At 46.8% G+C, this 17904-nt stretch overlaps 1 protein-coding gene and 1 non-coding gene across 3 annotated transcripts in view; one reads left to right on the top strand and one right to left on the bottom strand.

The window, feature by feature from the left end:
- Positions 1–1181: 1181 nt before the first annotated feature.
- Positions 1182–1316, bottom strand: LOC115062751. The gene has a single exon (XR_003842680.1). It is a non-coding gene; the product is annotated as a small nucleolar RNA SNORA17 (small nucleolar RNA).
- Positions 1317–11705: 10389 nt separating this feature from the next.
- Positions 11706–17904, top strand: part of Cbfb (core-binding factor subunit beta) — a 48158-nt gene continuing 41959 nt past the window's right edge. For both annotated transcript variants that reach the window (XM_021220047.1, XM_021220045.1), the window contains exons 1-2: positions 11706–12083; positions 12344–12430. In XM_021220047.1, coding sequence (XP_021075706.1) covers positions 12006–12083; positions 12344–12430 — 165 coding nt within the window. In that variant the 5' untranslated portion in view covers positions 11706–12005. The remainder of the gene's footprint in view (positions 12084–12343; positions 12431–17904) is intronic.

Below are 17904 nucleotides of genomic sequence, written 5' to 3' on the forward strand. Positions count from 1 at the left end.
ATAATAATAAAGAAGAAGAAGAAGAAGAAGAAGAAGAAGAAGAAGAAGAAGAAGAAGAAGAAGAAGAAGAAGAAGAAGAAGAAGAAGAAGAAGAAGCAGCGGAGGGTGTTGGGATCCCCTGGGGCTAGATAATCACAGGTGATCTTGAGTTGGGTGATGTGAATTCTGGGAACCAAACTTGGGTCCTCCAATAGAGCAGGATGCACGGTTAGCGGATGAGGCAGATCTTCAGCCGCAGCCTGTGATCTTCTCCAATCCTCTCAGTCAGGAAAAACCCTGACCCGCTTGCGTTTTATGTGACCAATACATCCCAAGCAAATCAGGAGTGAAGATGCAGCTGTACCACGACCAAACGTGTATGTAGTGAGCGAGTCTAATGTGAGAAGCCAGGAGACTGTCTCCATGGAGAATCGGTGGTTCTGATTCCTCCTCACCAACCTCAAGTATGGGTGACAGAGGTGCTACTCCAGTACACGCCTCCAGGAGGCGCTGTTCGTTCTCATTGTGCACATCCCGGGGGGCCTCGCGTGAATGCTGCCCTTCATCTCTTGTTCATCAGGACTTCCAACACAAACGCATATCAATTAAGGCCTGCAGAGAAAGCTCTGATTAGGCAATCATTGGTAACCACCTCACCCCGGAGCACCCACACTGGTTAATCTCTGGTCAGCTAGGTCACTTAACTCGGGAGGATCTTTTGAAGGGGACAGTGAAAGCAGCAGGGGCCTTCCTGAGCCTCGGTCTGGTTTTAGCACTTGTGCTGTTCTTAGCTTGCCTACACAGGAGGGAGGTCACTGGCTCATCCCTGGTTACAGACAAACATGAACTCCCCAGGTTTGCTCTGCTTGTCCCTGCTGATGTCGCTTTATAAGATTTTCGCTAGACCTTCTGCTACTTTTCAGAGTCAGAGGGAACTTCTAAAAGTTCCTGGGGCTCCCGAGATGGCTCCGGAAGGAGCACTTGTTGCTCTTGCATAGGGCCAGGTTCAGTTCTCAGCCCTCCAGTTCCTGAGAACCCGGTTCTCTTCTGTCCCCCCACAGACACTTAACAGACATGCAGGCAGGCAAAATACCCATGCATGTAAAGTTATGTAAACCACACTGGACTCAAGCTCACGGAAGTCCATGGTTTGGTGGGCGTCTTGGGATCACTTTTTTTTTTTTTCAAAGAATCTAACATTCTTTGTTATTAATCATTACAGATGTTCAGAATAATTCAGGTCAGAACACTGAGCAGAGGCATAGCCTCCCTCCTCTCTGCCACCTACCGATGCATATGTGACACACGACCACATCCGCAACACCTCTAAGGGCAGGACCACTTCTTTCTGTATGAGCCAGTTTTGTGATTTCTCCTTTCAGATTAAATGTATCACCTTATGTATACTAGGAAAATGCTCTACCACTAAGCTGTATCAGCACCACTTGAAGTCTGCAAACAAAATAGACCTTGTAGATAGAAGTAGATGCGTCTGTTGTCAATTTATAAGTGAAGAAACTGACTAGTAAGTCCTGTGAGCTTAAGCAAGTCAATAAAATGCTCTGACATAGGCTTACTCTGCAACAAATTAAAAGACTGGGCTGAGGATGTAGTTTAGTTGGTAGAGTACTTGCCTAGCATTATAGAAGGCCTAGGTTCAGGTCTCAGCTCTGAGTAAACCAGGCAGGGTGGCACACATCTTTAATCCCAGCTCTTGGGAGGTGGAGACAGAAGGGTCAGGATTTCAAGGTCATCTTGGATACTTATTGATTTCAAGGTCAGCCTAGGATCCCTGGGTGCCTATGACCCCATCCTCCTCCCCAGCATAAAGAAAAAGAAAAAAGAAAAAGAGAAAGAAAGGAAGGGAGGGAGGGAGGGAGGGAAGGAGGGAGGGAGGGAGGAAGGGAGGGAGGAAAGAAGGAAGGAAGGAAGGAAGGAAGGAAGGAAAGAAAGAAAAAAATTAAGAAACTGAATTTCTTCAGCTTCTTCTTCATCCTCTTGACCTCTCTGGGGTCTTCTACCTGGCAATGGTGCCTTTTGCATGACTCGGTTTTTATGTTCTGAGTCTTAATCTCATGAGCTGCAAAGCAAGGCAGTAATCCCTTCCCTCTTTGCCTGGAAGGCGTTTGAGAATGCCTGTATTTCACTAGGTAACATCTCAGCTCATACCAGACAACCTTTGTTATCCCCAAATGACTGTCTCTTCCAAAGCATTTTTTTTTTTTTAATTTTAACTTAAATTTTGAGACAGTCTTCCAGATCTCAGGCTGGATTCAAACCCTCACTGGGATTACAGGAGTGTGTCGCCATGCCCAACCTCCAAGACAGTCTTTACATTTTTTTTTTTAAAAAGAAAACAAGAGACAGGAGTAGAGGTACATGCCATTCATCCCAGCACTTGGGAGGCAGAGGCAGGAGAATCTCTGAGTTCAAAGGCAGTCTGGTCTATAGAGTGAGTTCCAATTCAACCAGGGTTACCTCAAGAAACCCTGTCTCAAAAAAACAAATAAATTAATAATTGTAGTAGTAATTGATAATAATAATAATAATTTTTAAAACAAGAATTTTTACAGTACCAGGAATCAACCCCAGGGTCTCCATGTTCAGAAAATGTTAGGCCGCAGAATACATCCTTAACCCCATGATAAGGGTCTTGAGGTGTATTTGTAAGGTGGCTTCCCCTCAGTATCTTCTTGGAAAGAGTCTAATGTAGACAATACTTGGGTAAAATCTGAGAGTTGGCACTAGATCGGTGTTTCTCAACCTTCCTAATGCTGTGACCCTTTAATACAGTTCCTCATGTTGTGATGACCCCTGACCACAAAATTCTTTTTGTTGCTACTTCTTAACTGTACTTTTGTTACTGTTAGGAATCGTAATGTGACTATTTTTAGAGATAGAGTTTTGCCAAAAGGGGTTACCACCCACAGACTGAGAGCAGCTGCACTCGATGAAGCTTTCTTGAGAATGAGTCCTTGTGAGCTGTGTAGAGACCTGCTTGCATGACAGAATCAGCATGTATAAGGCCCGCTGGGAGATGTCCTGGGACAGAAGGGTACGTGAGGAGGAACTAGAACATCTGCTGGGGAAGAGGATGGATGTGTCTGGCTAATAAAGGGAAGAGAGGCTAACTAGACAAGACACGAGCCAGGTTAGAACAGACCAGAGCTCACCTCCTTGGCTACACAGTTGAGGAAGACCACTGGTGTCTGCTTTAGTAATTATTCTTCTTTGTGTTCCTAGGAGGATGTCAGGCTGCTGGGGGGGGAGGGGAGCAGGCTGTGGCTTGGTATTCCTTTCTATTTATAAGACAATATTACAGTATGATGGGAACCATGCCTGCCTGATTGGTGTGGTTGGGAAACTTGGGAAAGAATCCAAGAAGAGGACAAAGTGTCAGGGTGTCACCATCAGACGCATAAAAGAAGAGGAGGCAGAAAAGGGTGCGTTTGGATCTCCAAGTCGATAACGAGCCAGAAGTGAGTGTTAAATTATTCAACCTCCTTTATTGATCCATTGATCTTAGTTGCAGGCCTTGGCTTATTCTTGGTTGGTGTTTCCTGTGCCTGAGGACACAGGGAAGGGAATAGATTTTGAGACTCAGAAAGAGACAGGAGGTAAAGGACACAGTGGTGGCACACACCTGTCACCTGGTACTCGGGATGACAAAGCATGGGGACCATGAGTTTGAGGATAGCCTGAGCTGCTTTGTTGTTTGTAAGATGGCTAGTTTGTTTGTTCTCAAGACAGGGTCTCACTACTTAGCACTGGCTGGTCTGGAAGACGAGGCTGGTCTCCAACTCACAGAGGTCCTCCTGCCTCTGCTTCTGCTTCCTACCTTCCTCTCCTCTCCCTCTCCCTCCCAAGTGTTGGAATTAAAGACTTTTCCACCATGCCTGTCCAGCCATAGTGGGTTCTCATCTGAAGGGGGCGGGACAAAGAAGAGGAAGGGGCAGTGTCCCAGAGAAATTTAGCAACGCAATATGATATGTATCAGGAAATTTGTAGTGTCCATATATTTGGTCCTCGTAGTTTTTTTGTTTTGTTTTGTTTTTTGTTTTTTTTTTTAATTTATTTATTTATTATATGTAAGTACACTGTGGCTGTCTTCAGACACCCCAGAAGAGGGCATCAGATCTCATTACAGATGGTTGTGAGCCACCATGTGGTTGCGGGGATTTGAACTCAGGACCTCTGGAAGAGCAGTCAGTGCTCTTAACCACTGAGCCATCTCTGCAGCCCCCAGTCCTCGTAGTTCTACTTCTGAAGACTGGTACTAAGAACACTACCCAGAACTTTTAAGAAAATGTCTGTGCACCACAAGCTTCTTAGCATCCTTGTCTGTAACAATGAACAACGGGAAACGCTCTAAATGTCCGACAATAAAAGCTTGGAACAGTGGATCAAGAAGATGTCATTAAGAATATTAAGTGATATCATCAGAAAATGCTTGTACCATAGGTTTACAGTAATACCCCTCAAAACTGCACATCTAGAACGTCAGAGCTATGTGTGTGGATGGGACAGGCCAAGTGTCAAAGCTCTGTAGAAAAACTCGTGGATGGAGGGCCAAGGGAAATACACTAGAATATTAGCAAAGTCTGTTGTTAGTGTGGCACTGGTTTCTTGGGCTATTTTTGTTGGTGGTGGTTTTGAGACGGGGGGGGGGGTCTCAGAGTGGTTGCCCAGACTGGCCTTGAACTTGTGGGGTTAAGTTCAAGCAACCTCCCAACTGCAGTCTTTGGAGTATCTGGGTCTGTAACAATGATTACTTTCAAGCTGACAGTACACTTTTATTTTCCTATAATTCCTAATTCCTTTTTTTTAATGTGCATTTTTAAATAATTTCTTTAAAAGCCCTAGTTCTGTCCAATTGTAGAATAAATATAAATTAGCGGGTAGCCAGATTCTTACGGGGTCAGGAGTGCTGTTGTGAATGGGTGGTATGGCTAGGGATGTGCCTTATGAGAGTGCTTGCCTGGCATGCACAAGGCCCTGTGTTCAGTCTCCAGCGCTGCAAAACATAAAAACAAAAACAAGCAAGGGGCCAGCGAGAGGGCTCACTGGGTAAAAGGCATTTGCCTCTTGAGCCTAGCAACCGGAGTTTGATCCCTGAGATCCATGTGGTAGGAGAGAACCAGTCCCCACGAGTTGTCTTCTGACCTCCACACATCATCATACCACAGCAAGCATGCTCCCCATGCGCCCAAATCAAAGTGCAACCAAAAGGAGGAGGAGGAGGAAGAGAAGGAGGAAGAAGAGGAGGAAGAAGAGGAGGAGGAGGAGGAGAAGGGTTGGGAGGAGGTACTCAGTCGCTCTGTGGGCAACAGAGGGCCCGAAACTTATATTTAAAGAAGGGTGAGCTTTCCCTGGAGAGAAGGGGGAGAAAGTCACGCCAGAGGCATGCGGGAAACATGAGCAGTCTAGTATGGATTGCAGGGTGCCATGGGGAGAAAGGAGGGATGGGAGTTGGAAAGGAAAGGAAAGATTGTCTAGGGTCTGGAATGCTATGCTGAAGGCCTTTGTCTTTCTGCCAGGAAAAAAAAAAAAAAAAACAGGATACTTGGGGGAGGGGTCTTAAGCAGGAGCATGGTGTGGTTCAAGTTCATGGCTGATATTCCCTAGCCTCCTGTCTAGCCTGTTTCCCATCACTTGCCAGAAGTTAGCGGGGGAGGGAGAGGCAAGCATTAGTGAGGCTCCATGAGGTCAGCCAGGTCTCTTGACCCCAGCCAGGACCTCTTCCCACCACATCAGGCTCCAGCTCCCTCCTCAGGCACCCAGACAAACCCCTCCACCGCCTATGACAAAGAGGCTCATTTGGAGCCTGGGCAAGATTTGCAAACGTCAACCTTGTAATTACAAGGATGAAATCATCTGGTTCCTTTTAAGCAAAAGGGTTTATTGATCCCAACACTGAAGAAATGCTATTCTGGGTAAGTTTGCTCCTCTTTCCTTTCCCTATGGCTGGGCTGCGCCGGTGGGGGAGGATGACAGGAAAACAGAAAGGGGGAGGACACCTCTGGGACAAAAGAGAGATTCTGTAGGGCCCAGGGGTGAACTTTATGGGATGTGAGTTCTACATCAGATAGAAGAAGAAGAAAAAAAAAAAAGTTAGAGGCCCAGGAAACTGCCTTGCTCGGGCAGAGGACACATTTGTCCTGGATATTGGCCCATCTCCTTCTAAAACCCAGAAGCTGAGTGGAGCCAGGGCTTTAGGCATGGTGCCAGCTACCAATTTCTCTTCCTTCCCCTCAAGTCTCATTTGTGGCTCAGATCCCATTTCTGCTTCAAGATGGTACAGCTTTCCCCCCAGTAACTGAAGGGAAATGGTTTCCTCAGGAAAGAAGAAGACTAAAGGCTCAGAGACCTGGAAAGTCAGATGTGGGTAGCTCTGATGCCAGACCCAGATAAAGCCATCCTTCCTGCTGGCCTTGGGGCGGCCAGCCTGCTAGACCTTGACTTTCTGTGACAGAGAAGGACAAGCAGCTGTGTCGGGGATGAGTAACTCTCACACACAAGCGCTGTGCCCTCCTACAAAGGCCTACAACAGGACTCCTTATTCACAGTAATGAGCCCTCAGGGCGTGGTGGGTACGCCACAGGAGAGATCCAACCTCGGCTCCGTGTGAGTTTACAACTCAGTAAGAGATACAGGCAGGACTTTTGGCATCTCCACCAGCAGGAAAGGATGGTTAAGATAATTCTGAAATCGGGGGTTTAGCTTAGTGGTAGAGTGAGCTTGCCTAGCAAGTACAAGACCCTAAGTGTGGCCCTGGCACCAGTGGTATGTGTGTGTGTGTGTGTGTGTGTGTGTGTGTGTGTGTGTGTGTGTGTGTGAGAGAGAGAGAGAGAGAGAGAGAGAGAGAGAGAGAGAGAGAGGCACACACAATACTTCTAGGTATGGTGTCTCATACCTGCAATCCTAAGCACTTGGGAGGCTGAAGCAAAGGGTTGAAAACTCAGGAACAGTCTGACAACAGAGAGAAACTGTCTCAAATCACAAACTCACACAATCGTGGGGTCACTCACTCAGTCCCACTGAGCCTCTCAGCTTCTGTAGGCTCAGTGTCTGTAGGACAGATCCAATAATGTCGGACTTGCGGGGCCATGTGAAGTAAATGGAAATGATACAGTCAGTGCTCATAACCCAATGTGCCAGGGTCTTGTAACTCACCTTATTAGCCTTTTCACTCTCTAATTTCCTCATCTGCCCGACAGACACAGAAGACTTAGAAAACAACGCTTGCCTGAATGAACCGAGGCGAGGGCGTTAAAACACTCAGGCCAGAGTTTCATAATTGGGCTAGACGATGAAAGCTTATCAACTCCTGCCGGAATTATTGAGTCCTGTTCTTTGTGTGTGCATTTTGTGTGAGGGTATGCGTGAGCGTGTGTGTGTGTGTGTGTGTGTGTGTGTGTGTGTGTGTTGGTGGGCCAGAGGTTGGAATCAGTGTCTTCTTCAGTTGCCCTCTGCCTTATTCTTTGGATCTTTCACTGAATCTAGAACCTTCTCAATTTAAGCATTCTGGCAGGCCAGCAAGTCCCAGCAAGTCTCCTGTCTCTGCCTCCCCAGTGTTGAGCATGAGCCACCAGGCCTTACTTTAAAAACAAAAACAAAACAAAAACAAAAACAAAAACAAAAACAAAAAAAGGTGGGATCTAGGGATCTAGCACAGGTCTTCACGCTTCAGTGTCAAGCACTCTGCTGAGTGAGCCACCTCCCCAGGATCTCTAGTGTACACTTTCTGTTCACCTACTGGAGATTAAACTCGAGGTCCCAGGAAGTGACTACCCAGACAGAAAGGTAGGGAGCCGCTCAGGGGAGTCCCTAAGCTAGTTGGATGGACAGAAAGGTTCCCAGTAACAAGGCTCCAAAGGAATTATGAGTGTCTGGGACAAGTGATGGGGAGGGTACTTCTAAGCGGCACAAAGATGCATCTTCGGACCTTCTAGATCTGAATCTGAGTAAACTTCACAGGGCAGAGTCTGAATCAATCCATACTCAGCCAGACTGCCAGGAGCGCAGGCCCAAACGGACCTCATCCCGATGAAAATTTCCTTTATAACTTTTTTAAATCCCATTTTTAAAATAAGCAATAAACAAACAAACAAAACAAAACAAAACAAAACAAAACAAAACCAAGCAAATCAAAAACAAAAAGGCACACTGAGGTCAGCTGAGGTCAGCTGAGGAGAGCCCCTACAGCCAAGGGCTTGTTTCTTTTCCTGGCCAGGCCGCTCAGACGCCAGACCATGGTGAGGGTGTGTTACCCTGTGCCCTGGAGTTGCCAAAGCCTGCGCTCATTCTCAGTTTGCTGGGCAGATTTTGCCATTTGTTTCCCTGAGGATGCTGCGCCCCATCCCCCTTCGGCTGACAGAATACTCTGGCTTGCTCTGTATTCCCCTGAGCTAACCCCTATCTACCTCCAGATCCCTTGTTCTAGAGACTATTTTTCCTCTTAGGGGACAATAATGATTGATTTTTCTTTCTTTCTTTCTTTTTCCTCTTTCTTTTTTTTGTTGTTTATTTGATTGAGTAGTAGTTGTTGTTGTTATTGTTGTTGCTGTTGTTGGACAGTCTCCCTGAGTAGCGGCCCAAGCTAATCTGAGATGTGACATCCTCTTGCCTCAGTCTCCGAGTACCAGTCTAGCATTACAGGACTGGGTCGTCCTTCCCAGCTTCAATTTTTATTTCCAATATGAGAAACAATCAGCGCACAGAAAACAATAAATCTATAAACAAAAATTGTTTATCTTTTGCCAGACAGTGCTGATACAGACCCATAACACGTTTTCGTTCACTCCCTCTCTGGGGGAGAATGGCTTTTCTCTCTCAGTTCATCAAACTGCCTCTGACGCTGCTGATCACAGGCCTACAACCCCTGATGAATGGTGAGATAACGCAAACGGGTAGATTATATCAGTATGTCTGTCTGGACATTTTACAGAAGGGAAGCTACGTGAGCCTAGGATGAGCAATCAAAGTCCTTCCCGTAATAATTTTCAGGAAGCTAAAGAATGGCTGATGCTATTGTTTGCCAGGGAACAGATCAGGTGGCTAAGAGAGCCTTTGAGAATTAAGAGTGAAGGGGAAGGAGAAACAGAAGTGGGTTCTTACAGTCTGGGAGATGTTCATCTGTGCCTGTCTTTGGTTTGTTTAGTTGAAATAGATGACCTCTTTCAGTTCCAAGTTTGTTGGAATAGGGTTTCTGTGCCTTGCCATTGAAAGGGGTCTGAGCAGGGCTGGCAAGAGAACTGAGCAAGCTAAAGAGCGCTTGCTGTGTGAGAGACTGATGACCTGAGTTCAGTTCCTGGGACCCGAGTAAAGGTGGCAAGAGACAACTGACTCCACAAAGTTGTCCTCTGAACTCTACATACAAGCCACCGCATTTGTGCCTGCATACAAACACTACGCCCATGTGTGTGCATGCACAGGCACACATATACACAAACATTATAAATAAATAAATAAATAAATAAATAAATAAATAAATAAATAAATAAAGCCATGCAATGGTCGTGCACATCTTTAGTCCCAGCACTTGGGAGGCAGAGGCAGGTGGGTCTCCGAGTTCTAGGCCAGCCTGGTGGGCAGAGTGAGTTCTGGGACAGCTAGAATTACACAAAGAAACCCTGTCTCAAAAAAACAAAAATAATAGGTAAATAAATGAATGAATAATAAGTGAAAAGATTATAAAATAGCTGAAGATCCATCACTAGCAGTTGTTGGTAATCTATTCATGTACCTATATCTGTTCTATAGGCTTGGGGTGGGATGGGAGGTACCTGTCCCAAGAAGGAGCTAATTCCATATCTGCTAATGGAAGGAAGATGTCTTTTAAAACCATCAACCTAGGGACTGCCTTCCTCCTTCTTGTCTCAGGTCCTCTGCTCAAGAAAATCTTCCCACCTTGGTGGTCAAAGTCACTGGCACTGTAAGTGCGCGCTGCTTACAAACTTCACTGCTAAAACCCTTGACCGCAAAGGTTGGGACTGCAGCTCAGTGGTGTAGCGCTTGACTAGGTGAATTGCTTGACGAGGTAAATCCCTGGGTTTGAACTGCATGGTGGTTTGAGTGAGAAATGGCCCCCCATAGGCTCAGAGGTTAGAATACTTAATCCCCAGTGATAGCCCTGTTGAGGTAGGTCGAGGAAGTGTGGCCTTGCTGGAGGAAATGTGTCCCCAGGGCCATCTTTGAGGTTTCAAAGCCACTGGCATTCCTACATCTTATTCTACTCTATGCTGATGCTGTGAAAGATGTGTCCTGCCTCTGTCACCACGCCCCACCATCAGGGACTGTAACCCTCTGGAGTGGTCAGCTTACACAAACTCTTCTATAAGGTGCCTTGGACATAGTGTTTTATCATAGTAGTAGAAGAGTAAACACACACACACACACACACACCACTCCCACCAACAAACCTTTCATTTTGGGTAATCAACTCTCCAGACTTCAGTTAAGATGATTAACCCTCCTCCTTTGTTAGGGGCTGAGCAGCTTCTGAGGGTTGGGCGGTGGGGAGCAGGGGTAGTCATTGCTGAGAGAGAGAGAGAGAGAGAGAGAGAGAGAGAGAGAGAGCTGTCTATGGCAAACTAGGACAGTTCCTTACCCACGTTTAGGTCCCTATCTAATAAATGTGACTGGGCTGGACTGGCGGTGAAATTCTGCCAAAAACTGTATTCAAGCAGGCATTAACCACTGACCTCAGAACTGAGTCCAGTGACTCATAAGTGTCTTTTCACAATCCTTAGCATCTGGCCAGCTGCTGCCAAGAGCAGGCACTTACCTGCCATCCTTGAACTGAACTTTTAACAAACTGCGATTTTTTTAAGGATCAGAGTTTATTGAAGGTCAGCTTTACCTCAAGCTCTGCTGCAAACCCAGAGTCAGACTTTCTTCTGCTCTGGCAAGTTCTAGAGAACTTGCAGATCTTGTTTTTTTTTTGTTTTTTTTTTTGTTTTTTTTTCTTATTTGATTGCACATTTGGGTAAAAATATGGACTGGCAACGGGTTACATATAATTAAGATAGTTTTCCTTTAAATGATGTGCTAGATCTACATAAACACTCTCCTACTAACGCCATGAACTTATGAGTGTGCATTTTGGAAATTACTAATCTGAGACTTACTGGTCTGGTACTTGTCTAAACCTTGTCTGTAGGCAGAGCTACACGGAATCCTAGGGCCAACCCCGGTCCGGTAGACACCACCTTTCTTCCACCATGATTTGGTTAGATGCCTACTTCCACCTTTCAGTGCACAGTCCACATCCCTCCCTATCGGTGTGGACTATGCAAAGTCCTCAAGGACTTAGGTTTCCTTGAATTCAAGTGGCCCATTTGGGGTTATTCTGCGTGGCTGGCTGGGGGAGCCAAGAAGTTCCAGATCGCCCACAGAGGGCCAAAAAAAAAAAAAAAAAGGTCTGCGGGGCCGTTCCTAGTTGCTAAGGGAGGGGCGGATCCCTTCTGGCCGGGTTGTTCGCAGAGAAGCCCGCGGACCCGCGAGGGGAAGGAGACCGTGCTGCGGAAGGAGCTGGGTTTCACTGCAGCCCAGCGGCCCCGCAAGCGGGTGGGTGGCGCATGCGCGGCGCGGGTCGCGGAGTTGTGAATGGTGCGTCTTGTTTGCTAGAGTTTGAGGCGGGCGGGCGCGCGAGGAGAAGGAGGAGGAGGAGGAGAAGGAGGGGTGGGGCCGGCGCGGGGCGGGAGAGCGAGGAGGGCGGCGAGAGGAAGTGGCGGCCGCAGCCGGGGGAGGCTGGAAGCTGTGTCTGCGCGGGCGGGCGGGAGGACGGCCGGCAACGGCTGAGGCGGGCGGCGGTAGCGTGGGTTGGGCTCCAGGCACACGGCCGCACCTCAAGCCTCCCTGGAGCGGGAGGCCACGCGGGCGGGCTCCTGAAACAAAGAGAAGCGGGAGTCCGGCCGCCGCGGGTGGGCGGTCAAGGCGGTCAGCACCGGAGCCCGCCAGGGGGGAACCCGCGCGAGCCTGGGGGAAGCGCGGCCGGCCGGCCGGCGCGGCCTGAGGGCGGGAAGATGCCGCGCGTCGTCCCGGACCAGAGGAGCAAGTTCGAGAACGAGGAGTTCTTCAGGAAGCTGAGCCGCGAGTGCGAGGTGAGGCGGTTGCGGAGGCGCGGAGGCCTCGGCGCGCCCCGAGTGGGCCCGGGGAGGAGAAAAGTTTGAGCGGCTCGGTTGCCGGGAAGCCCCCGGGGGCGGGCGGCGGGCCGGCCGAGGGGGGAATCTCGTCCCCGGGCAAGCAGTCCGCCCACAGGCTCTGCTTGCCCTTATCGGAACCGCGGGGAGCGGGCGGGCCGGCGGGCGGGCGCCGCGGCGGATTTGACTCCTGATTTCGGGGCCGTGTCTCTGCCTTGCAGATTAAGTACACGGGCTTCAGGGATCGGCCCCACGAGGAGCGCCAGACACGCTTCCAGAACGCCTGCCGCGACGGCCGCTCGGAGATCGTAAGTCGCCGGGGAGGGACCCCAGCCCCCCAGCCCCCCCAGCCCCCAGCCCCGGTGCGCGCGGGGAGGCCGCGGGGACCCAGGCGCGCGCCAGTCACTTGTTGCGCGCGGCCCCGGGCGTGTTCCGGACGGCGCCGCGGACGCTGCGGCTCCCGGAACTGAGCCGGGGGCGCAGGCTCACTTCCTTAGTCCGGATTCGAAAGGCAAGAAAAGAGGCAGATGCTTGGCGGGGCGGCTCGGCTCGGTTCGGCCCTCGGGCGGACTGGCCTTCTCCTGGGCCCGATGCGATGGTTCGGTTCTTGGGATGGTTTGCGTGTCCCGGTGCGGAGCTCCAACCCGAGCCTTAGCGGAGGTTGTCGCCTAGGCTGTGACCTCCGCCAGACATCGGGGTGTTTGTAGGAAGAATACAGCCCTACGTGGGAAAAAAAATCATTGGGGGGGGGGGGGATCAGCGATAGGCTTGTTTCTGAGAAGCGAGATTGGTAAATCTATATGAGACGCTATCTCCCAGTACAGCCGAGAGTAAATCTACTCCACTTATCAGTCGACCTAATAGCAGAAAGAGAGAGAGAAGGGAAAAAAAGGGGCCCCAATGGACGAACAGTTTTCTGTTCTTAAAATGTTAAGAATCCGAAAGAAATCTATATTTTCCTTTTTCTAACCTCAGTGTGCCTGCCTGAGTATTGAAGTTGCTAAAGAATTGCCTGGTGCTACACAAACATCCCATAGTTGATCTAGAGGTTCCCGTTTTATATTTGAACACTGCTATGTACTCGTCAAGTTCTGGGTTGAAAAATATCGAAGTGATCTAGTTCCTCCTCTCTTGCCTCTTCGTTATCCTCCTCAGAGGTGTTGGCTAGGAAGCAACAAAGAAAAGAAACTAGGGAAGAGTTTTTTTTTTTTTTTTTTGGTTGGGTGGTTTTTGTTTTGTTTTAAACTGAAGCACTGTGTAATGAAATCCTAATATTTGCTCAAGTGACAGGCCCATTGCCTTAGCCCAGACTTGAAGTAAAGGTACAATTTGAATACAGGTTAACAGTATAAGGCTGTTGGTGAATGTCTTTTTTTTTTTTTTTTTAATTGAGATGTAGTTCGTATAACAATGAACTCAACTTTTTGTCACTGAGACCAGATTTATTTTTAAAGATTATTTTATATTTAAAATGAAGGCTGTTGGAATTGAATTGCTAGTGAGGAAACACCATAATTAAATAGAGCAAGAGCTATTGAATATTTAATCATTCAGGTGTTTCATAAAAGAGAACCTACCACTCTCAACCCATACCTGGTTTCTTGAGGAATTGTGATAGCTACGCGATTCAAAACAAAAAACAAACAAACAAAAAAAAAAAAACTGTAAGAAATGCTTTTTTGTTTTGGCCCTGAGCGCTAGAAGACCACCCTTCAGTGATGGCATCTTGGCCTGCATTTCAGTAGCAAAAGGTGGGTGGTATGCTCTGTAAAGGGTTTCCTGGATGTGACTAATGTTGCGTATAGAAGATAAGAGAAAGTAAAATGACTTGCTGGCTGCCCAGGCTGAGTTGATTTTCTTTAAGTGCAGCAGCGCATTTGTTTATGCGTCCTGTCAGAGTTTGGTGCATGCAGTTAGAGACTGGGTGTATGATGCAGTGTGTCTAAGCAGCTGTATTTTAATGTTGTTGTGACACAGCAGCAGTGTTACAGCTGCTGTCACAGATTGTCATAGATTTCCTTTGAGAATGAATTAGACATTCGAGGCTCTCGTCTAAATATTCGATCCTACAAATTGTATTTTCCTGTTTTTCTCTGAGAAAAGGTTCTAGGTAGCCCGGGTTGGCAGTGTACAGCCTTGGCTGAAGCTACAGTCCTCCTATTGGGACCTCCCAAGCCCTAGGATTGTAGGTGTTCGCCATGCCTGGTACAGCTGACAGCATCCTAGCTCTTTACAGAGTTTAATAAGCTTTGTTTGTTTTTCTGAAAATTTTTATGTTAAGAGAGATAGATTGAGCCGGGCGTGGTGGCGCACGCCTTTAATCCCAGCACTCGGGAGGCAGAGGCAGGCGGATTTCTGAGTTCGAGGCTAGCCTGGTCTACAGAGTAAGTTCCAGGACAGCCAGGGCTATACAGAGAAACCCTGTCTCGAAAAAAAAAAAAAAAAAAAAAAAAAGAGAGAGAGAGAGAGAGAGAGAGAGAGAGAGAGAGAGAGAGAGATTGGTCTGGTCGTAGTGGCAAACAACCTTTACTCCCAGCTCTCAGGATGCAGAGGCAGACTTAGGAGCCTGAGGCCAGCTGGTCTGCATCTGAGATCCAGGGTAGGTAGAGCTACAAAACACCCTGGAGAGAGGTGTGGGGAGGAACAGAAGGGAGGGGATGGGAAAGGGGCTTAAATTCTCTAAGATTTGCATTTATGGTACTGTATATATTTTTTAATATTTGTCTATTATTTGGGTGTGCATGTGTGCCAAGGTGCACATGGTGGTCAGACAGCAGTTCCCTCCTACCGTGTAGATTCCAGGGATTGAAGCTGTCAGTCTGTCAGCAAGCATCCTCACCCATTGAGCCATCTCTCCAAGCCTTGTCCCCCTTTTCCCTATTCTTCTTTTCCCAAGCTGGCTTGGAAATACGTCTCTTCATTTTATTTTTTATTTCTCGAAAACATGGCTTTATAGCTCAGGCTAGCGTTGTCTGCACAGCTGTCCTCCTGTCTCGGTCTCCTGTATGCTGAGATTACAGGTGTGAGCCTCCATGCCTGGTTACAGCTCTTATTTTGTTGAGTAATTTATTTTTTTTAACTTTTAAAAAGAACATGTTTTCATTCCATACTCCTATGAGATTATAATACTATTACATTTCTCCCTTTACTTTCTTTCCTGAAAGCTTTCCCACATGCCCTCCACTCTCCTTCAAATTCACAGTCTCTTTTTTCATTGTGTTCTGATATGTACATACATAAATATTTCTAAATATGACCTGTTCGGTCCACATACTGTTGCTTTTATGTATGTTTTCAAGACTTGCCATCTGGCACAGGACAGCCCGTCACAGGGTGTGCTCTTCCCTGGCTAGACCACCTTTCCCACTCCCAGCTTCCCTTGGTTGCTTTGGTTCTTTGTGTAGGGTTGAGTCCTCGTGGGCTTGTCCTCAGCCACTTTGGCATGTCCAATGTCATCCTTGCTCAGTTCCGGTTGGAAAGTCGTGTTGGTGGGACTTTATGAGTATAGCTCCTGGCATTACTAGGAAACACAGTCTCATAGCAGAATTCCCTGATCCTCTGGCCCTCAGAATAATTTTCTTCCTCAGTGTTCCCCAAGCCTTAGGTGCAGGAGTGTCTTATAGGTACATCCATTGGGATCACTACCATGTAGCTCTTTGTGCCTTCTGACTACCCAGGATTTTGTTACCTCTATTTATTTCACTTATTTTTGATGAATTTAGGAACAGGGGTAGTAGGCAAATTCTCAAGTAGCCCAGGTTGGCCTTAAATTCAGCATGTAGCTGAGGGTGGCCTTGAACTGATTCTTTTTCCTCACATTTAAATATAGGATCCTCTGGGCTAGGGCTGCTATAGCCAGTAGGTCATGCCTACCCTTTTCTCCAAAGAAAACTTAGAGAGGACCTCTGGAAGAGCAGTCAATGCTCTTAACTGCCGAGCCATCTCTTCATATCTCCAGCCCTTTTATTTATTTATTTATTTATTTATTTTTATTTTTACTTTTTCATTTTCTCACTAATATATACATTTTTAAAAAAAGATTATTTTATGTATATGAGTACACTGTAACTGTACAGATGGTTGCGAGTCATCATGTGGTTACTGGGAATTGAACTTAGGACCTCTGCTCACTCCAGGCCCTGCTCACTCAGGCCCAAAGATTTATTTATTTTATGTAAGTACACTGTAGCTGTCTTCAGACACTCCAGAAGAGGGCATCAAATCTCATTACAGAGCCACCATGTGGTTATAGAATTTGAACTCAGGACCTTCGGAAGAGCAGTCAGTGCTCTTAACTACTGAGCCATCTCTCTAGCCCACTAATATATATGTATGTATGTATGTATGTATGTATGTATGTATGTATGTATGTATGGTTTTTCGAGACAGGGTTTCTCTGTGTAGCCCTGGCTGTCCTGGAACTCACTTTGTAGACCAGGCTGGCCTCGAACTCAGAAATCTGCCCGCCTCTGCCTCCCGAGTGCTGGGATTAAAGGCGTGTGCCACTACACCCGGCTCTAATATATACTTTTTTTTTTTTTTTTTAGATATTTTCTTTATTTACATTTAATATATACTTTTAATCATGAAATTTGAATGGTAAGAAGAATGGGGGTTCTGAAAGAAAGCGTGCCATTTTACTGTTTTCAGAGTTTTCCCAACTCTTTCATATGTGTTATTCCTTTAAAAAGATCCTATCTTTTAATGGAATCAAGCATCAGGTGGTGAACCTCTTTGATCCTACATCTCAGGAGACAGGCAGATCAATACGAATTTCAAGCTAGCCTGGTCTCTGGTGAGTTTCAGGCTATCCAGGCCTACATAGTAAGACTCTGCCTGAAAAAAAAGAAGGAAGAAAAGAAGAAAAAGATGGGATTGCAACACTTGCTTATCGGTTTTTATCACTTTTCTCCCCCAGGCTGGATTTCACCTGCTAACTCTCAGCCATTGTGGAAGGCTAAGAAACTTAGCTCTCAGGAATTTCTCTTTGGATGTGTGGATAGGCTTTGTAGCCCGTAGTCTGAGTACTGGAGAAACTGAGTGAAAAGGGTTACTTAGGCCCTGGAATTTGAAGAAAGCCTGGGCAAAATAGCCAGGCGCAGTCTCCAAAGACGAAGCCTAGTTAGCATGATAGACAGCTCATGCTTACAATCACAGGACTTGGGTACTCGAGACAGGAGGACTGCCTTGAATTTGAACATGGCTTCATACCAAGTTAAGGGCATTCTGTTGGAGAGGGATTGTTTCCCTTATATTATTCAGCACACACTTAGTGCTGATTGGTACTTTTCTAAGCTTAATAAGGAAACTGAGGTATACCTTAAGTCATACCACCTAGGCAGATTTCCTTCTACAATAATGGTTTTCATCTTGGGGGGAGGATGGGGCTCGACAGGATTTCATGTAGCCCAGGCTGGTTTTAAACTTAAGATGTAGCCAAGGATGAACTTGAACTTATGAATGCTTTTCATTTGAACTTGTACTGGTGGGGCTTTTAATGGGTAAAACTTAGCCAGTTGAGATATTGAACAGTTAGGCTGATGAAATACACCTACAGTACCAGTAATAGAAGTAGGAGGTGTAGAGGAAAAAGGATTAATTCAAGGCCAGTTTGGGCTGCATAGTGAGTCTTTGAAATTGTTAATCCTGGGGGTGGAGGGAACTAATGGATAAATGTATCATCTACTGACTTTGAGCAAATCCCGATTGTAAAGCCCCTTGCTTTCAAATGAAGATTGTGTTTCTAAAGAATTGATGCTTCCAAGTCTAATTAGCAAGATAA

This window comes from Mus pahari, chromosome 20 (assembly GCF_900095145.1).
Source record: "Mus pahari chromosome 20, PAHARI_EIJ_v1.1, whole genome shotgun sequence".
In the NCBI taxonomy this organism is placed as follows: domain Eukaryota; kingdom Metazoa; phylum Chordata; class Mammalia; order Rodentia; family Muridae; genus Mus; species Mus pahari.